The 6,000-nt window shown below is 39.6% G+C and overlaps 1 protein-coding gene across 2 annotated transcripts in view; it reads left to right on the forward strand.

Annotated features, from left to right (window-relative positions):
* Positions 1-5,622, forward strand: part of MAP2 (microtubule associated protein 2) — a 216,739-nt gene extending 211,117 nt beyond the window's left edge. Inside the window, exon 17 of one of the 2 annotated variants that reach the window (XM_045033128.1) lies at positions 1,580-5,622. In XM_045033128.1, the coding sequence (XP_044889063.1) occupies positions 1,580-1,795 (216 nt within the window). In that variant the 3' untranslated portion in view covers positions 1,796-5,622. The remainder of the gene's footprint in view (positions 1-1,579) is intronic. The other variant, XM_045033129.1, reaches the window with a different exon arrangement.
* Positions 5,623-6,000: the final 378 nt, after the last annotated feature.

Genomic DNA, 6,000 nt, shown 5'->3' on the forward strand with positions numbered 1-6,000 from the left:
TGTCATTGAATCACAGAGGGCCATTGTATTGGCATAAAAACAGAGAGAAGGACTTTCAGTGAACATTAGGTTCCTAAGTGCCTACGTCACTTTTGAAAATGGGGCTTAGGTGCTCTTGAAAATGTTACCTCAACTCCAATTGATTTCAATGGAAACTGGACGCTAATTCCCTTTAGAGACCTTTGAAAATCTCAGCCACTCTGTATTGACTAGCACTGGGTGACTATTACAAAAATGCTCTAGGTATATTCCTTTCAGCCATGCTCACTGGCCTTTTGTGTATTCTTCCTGTGAACATTTGAACGACATTCAAACAATGCAAATATCAGAATCACATAAACACGTGCATATTCACTTTCCACAAGCAAGTACTTACACTGGCATTGCTTGTGTGATCAATTGTGTTATCACGACAATTGTAACCAACCACAGCAAACCAATGCAACTCAAATAGGGTGAAATTCACGCCTGTGCAGAGGGCCAGCTCAAGGCCTTTGCTCCACTCAAGTCCCACTTTAAACCTTGGGATGATGCTCTGCACAAGGGTGGATTTCACCCATTACAGATACTGAATACTCACAGAGGTACACACATGTTCAATCCTTACGAGGCTTTTTTTAAAAAAGAAAAGACATTTCAGACTAATAAAATGTAGAATAATGTATTAATTCAATGAAGACATGATATGCACGTGGATATTCAGAAATAGAGGCAAAAGATGGGATTTTTCAGTCCTGCCTAAGGGAGTTAGGTACCCAAATCCCACTGAAAATCAATGGACATTGAGTGCCTAATCCCCTTAGGCACCTTTGGAATCCCAGCCTAGATTTATTAGATAAAATTTTGTTGTGAATTATTCACTCGGCTGTCGCCTTGGTGGGAATCATTGGCAGGCTCATAGGACAGGGCCCGTCTGCTACAGCAGTGGTTCTCAAAGCCAGGCCGCCACTTGTTCAGGGAAAGCCCCTGGTGGGCCGGGCTGGTTTGTTTACCTGCCGCGTCTGCAGGTTCGGCCAATCGCAGCTCCCACTGGCCGCGGTTTGCCGTTCCAGGCCAATGGGGGCTGCAGGAAGCAGTGTGGGCCGAGGGATGTGCTGGCCGCCCTTCCCGCAGCCCCCATTGGCCTGGAGCGAGAACCGCAGCCAGTGGGAGCCGCAATTGGCTGAACCTGCAGATGCGGCAGGTAAACAAACCGGCCCAGCCTACCAGAGGCTTTCCCTGAACAAGCGGCGGCCCGGCTTTGAGAACCACTGTGCTAGAGGACGTGCTCCAGCAGTGGTGGCCCAGGAAAAGGTGGTGAGTGACTCCTGTGTCCAGTGCTGGGAGGCTGTTGATCACCTCCTGGCAAGGGCTGAGCTCTCTCAACTCCCGCTGACTTCAAGAACTGAAGGTGACCAGCACCACACGGTAACAGGCCCTGTGTAGGAACGAGAGAGTTGGCCGCACACTGAAAAGGTGGGATGGTGTATGAATAGGAAAGGGTGTCACCACAGAAGACAGGAGTTTCAAATCAAAGCAGCAATAGAAGGTCATTACTTAAAAGCAAAAGGTTTAAATGCATTTTGCCTTTCTTGAACAGATTGACAGCCAGAAGCTAAACTTCAGAGAGCATGCTAAAGCCCGTGTCGATCACGGGGCTGAGATCATTACGCAGTCACCAGGCAGGTCCAGCGTGCCTTCACCGCGCAGACTCAGCAACGTCTCGTCCTCTGGAAGCATCAACCTGCTGGAATCCCCTCAGCTTGCTACCCTCGCTGAAGATGTCACGGCCGCCCTTGCTAAGCAGGGCTTATGAATTTGCTCCATTTAGCAGTGTATGAAGTAATAATATTTAGACATGAGCTCTTGGCAGGAATGGGCTCAGAGCAGGTGTTACATTCATTCTTTACCATGTCTAAAATTAAGTCACATCCCAAGACTGTAGCAACCATACAATAAAAAAAAAAACCCAAAATAATTAAATAGATGCAGAAATTGGCCTGATCTCCATTTACAGCAGGAAGACACTGGCTTTACATGGGTATGCAATTGCAGTGTATGACATTGGACGATTATTGTTGCTCTGCTCTGTCTTGCATGGAGTACCGTACTATGATAAAACACATTTTTACCTTTCCATGTGCCTGAGGGCCATTCACCTCTTTCTGACTTGTTACTATCCCAAGTTGCTCATTTCACGGTTCTGTTGACGGGTGGGAGGAAAAAAAAGTCACCCATTGTAACTTATTACAGGTTAAATTAAACTGAAGAGCCTAGTTACCGGATGGGAAGGGCATATAAAGGAAATCAAGTTTAATTTTAAAAAGTGTTATTTTGTATAAATGGGTAGAAGGAGAAAGACTGGATTAAGTTATTAACGTTTTGGGGCCTGGATAATTATGTCAGTGTATAGCTGATTCCAATAAATTATTTAACTAATAACTAAAAATAGTAGTTGAAAAACATTTGAATTGTGCTTGAGGAAGTGGCATTTTTAAAACAAAAACGCTGTTGAAAGGAAGAACTTCCATTTCAATGGGCTTGTGTCTGATTAGAATGTCGGTTAAGCGGCTAGATTTGTGTACACACTACCGGTTTCACATCCTTTCCATCTGTTTGATACAGTATTATAGATATATATATTTCTCTGTGGCCATTTGTGATATGCCCTCATATACTTGAATATTATACTTCTTTATTCACAGTATCTGTGTCTCTTGCACCCTTTGGTGTTGCAATTTTAGGTATGTAAAAGTAGATGTTAGCAGGGTTTTTTTTCCCTATTCAGAAAAAATACATAAAAAGACAAAAACATTTAGCATGAAATTGCTTTCTGTAACAACTAAAAGCCGTGACCCTGTTTTAGTGTCAGATGCAAGTCTCTTCTGTGATGCTAGAAAAATTATTCCTTTTCCCCACCCTCCCTTTTTCACCAAGACTGATTTTGTGAGTTACAGATGTTTAGAAAAAGGGTTTCCAAAGAGGTGGGTTTGGATTCTGGATTTTTTTAAATAAAAAACAGTTTGGTTTTAGCTTTTTTTTTAAAAAACTTCTGTAGTAACAATGAATGTTGGATTTATTTTATTGATTTTTTTTCTTTTGCTAAAGTTGAAAAAAGTATTTGGATGTCATTCCATACCTTCAGTAGTGTCTTATGTGTACACTCGGGCACTCTGGTAGTATAGCAGTAAACACTGTAGAGATGCTGATAAATTATAATTAATAAATTAAATAGATAGATAAAATGAACTCCCTAGCCTGGATCACCAAGGTGACTGAATAGATAAATAGGGCATCTTTAAATCTCAACAAAGAAGCAGCAAGTGTATGTTGACTATAAAAAGTATAAGAAAAGTGTGCATAAACTTGCAGAGACACATAAACATCAGATCTAATGGAGTTACTTGTGAGAACTCCAACAACATTATGGACACTAAGAAAACACTGCTGAAAGTAATATGGTGGTATTACTCATCAGTGGATAACAAATCTGCTGATGCTATGTACAGTAGACATTATAAAATGACTAATTTACACACTTGCAGATTGTTGGCTCTCTTCCTTTTGAAATCTCTAGCTAATCTTTACGCTGTCAACTGAGCTAGACATGAATTGTGTATTAAGTCAACCTTGCGTATTGGAAGCTTTTGAGTACTCTGTTCTTTTTACTGTGTGCGTATGTGTGTGTGTTGGGGATTGATCTGAAAAGAATATAGAGATGATGTTGGTGTCTGTGCAGAAGATTCTTATAATTAATAGCAAAGGATTCCACAGAATTCAATTCATAGTATTAAACTGCACAAATACTAAAGAGTAACTCTTCAGTGTGGTGAATGGAGATTTTGGCCAACCAGTTGTTCCCCGTGGCATTAAGATGAATTATACGGCTCAAACTCCATGCACCTTACTGAAGATGAACTCCTAAATAGCCCCACACATCAACTCTGCAAAAAGCTTTTTCACACACTAAAGCACAGAATGCTGTTTATAAGTCAGTTATTTTATACAAAAGATAGCGAGTTTAGCAACCATGTTAAGTGGATCAAGAGGGTTCTGATTTCTGCCTTGTAATTGCTGTACTGTTGCTTAGAATAACCAATGGGAATTTACTTGGAAATAATGTTTGGTGTGGTCCATAAAAATGTTTTGCCATTGTTTAAGAAAAACAAAAGGAGGAGGAAGAACAGTATTTTTGATCATGTTGCTCTCCATCAATTAATGCAAATGCACCTTGCAATGTTTTTATTATGCTTTTTGCCAATTTTAGGAAGAGCCTATGGTACTCCTGAGCCTCAGCTTCACTGAAGTTGAACAAGCTGGTCAGAACAGTATTTAAACTGTGACTCAAGTACTTTTTATCCTGCTTTTAAATAACAAAAAAAAACCCACATTCTGTAGATGGTGAAGTTTAGTTATTGCACGTACACGTCCAAAGTCAGACTGATGTAACACACCAAGTCATTTACTTCATGCTTTGAAATGAGCTTTCTTGTCTTAATTCAAGCAAAGTCCTTGTAATCAATAACTGTCCTTCATAGAGTTCTAGAACTTTTGTGAGGAGCTTGATGAAGATAAAAGAAACCAAGAGTTTGTGTTAAATAAAATGCGAGTTACGTTACACAACTCTAGATATTCACTGAAAAAGCTCATAAGAATCTTAACTTCTCAAGAAGAGTGTCAGTTTAAAAACTTTGCAAGCACTTAGTGGCCATGTTCCAGTTTTCTGGAACCCACGTCTTTAACAGTTCTATTCTATTGGCAAGTTTAGCCAGTCAGTGACATCTAAGAGCCAACTTCTCTCTGTTTGTAACAGTGAATAAATAGAAAATTTAAACTAAGCCAAATTGGATAGTCATGGGAGAATCAAAACTGAGTATATTTGTTGAGTGATAGCACAATGGAAAAGGCACTCTGGGTGTCTCTACATCTGCAAAATATCTGTTTCTATGTAATCCTAGGTAGGAAGAAATCCAGTAAAAGTTGAGCAGGTCTTGGTCCAGCAACAATGAAGGAGAAACTAACAATGATGAGGATACTCCTGTGTCCACTAGACAACACACATTTTCACTGTACAGCAGTAAATGGTATTAGCCAGCTAACACTATGTTAATGTACAGTAGCAACATTTCTTTCCTCATTATGACTGCTTGCAAATATATATAAACTGGCCTATCTACACAACCCAAAGGGAGTTGAAAGGCGGTCTATGTGGACTACCGTATATGAGAAAAGTTTTTGCTGGGCTGGACCAAAATATTTTCTGAAAATCAAGTATGAACATCTCTTCAAAGACAGATGTCTTTGAGCGTAGATCACTTTTGTTATATAAAATTAAGCAGATGTAATTTTAGCCTAGGTGTGTGTACAGCTCACTCGCTCTTAGTAATCTTACTCAAGCAATGCCCTCTGCGGGAAAATAATTTACTTTAAGACTTGGAAAGGTCAGGCAAAAAAGCCACTTCAACTTTAGCAAAGAGAAAAAAGAAACAAAAAAAATCATATTCTGTATGCTGGGATTTGGAGGAATACGGTCTGCTGTTACAAACCTGTGTTTTTTCTGATAATTCTAGAGCCTGTTACCATAAAGAGACATTTCTTGAATGGCTGGTGGTAGTTAGTTCATGTTTTTCAATCCAATTTGCAATTGTATTTGTCGCTGTATAGTGATTGTTTTGCAAAATAAAATTGCTTGTCATCTAACCACTTGTATCTTTTATTTGTGATGCACATTATATCCCCATCCACTCACTTCATATCATTGTACTGCCTTTAAGAAAATATAAAATAACATATACCTACTAGCAATGCATACAGTCAGTCTTAAGACGAGTCAGAGCAGATGAAGCAGTGGCTCTCGCTTACTCTCCATTATTTCTTGCCAAAGTACCCAGCTTTACAGCCAGCACATCAGTCTTTAGGGAAATATTTCTCTGCTTCATATGAATGAGTTATTTTCTTGTTTATTCTGGATTTCTAGCCCAAATATGAAGTTTAGCTTGACTGTGGATTGAACAGTTAGGT

This window comes from Mauremys mutica, chromosome 10 (assembly GCF_020497125.1).
Source record: "Mauremys mutica isolate MM-2020 ecotype Southern chromosome 10, ASM2049712v1, whole genome shotgun sequence".
In the NCBI taxonomy this organism is placed as follows: domain Eukaryota; kingdom Metazoa; phylum Chordata; order Testudines; family Geoemydidae; genus Mauremys; species Mauremys mutica.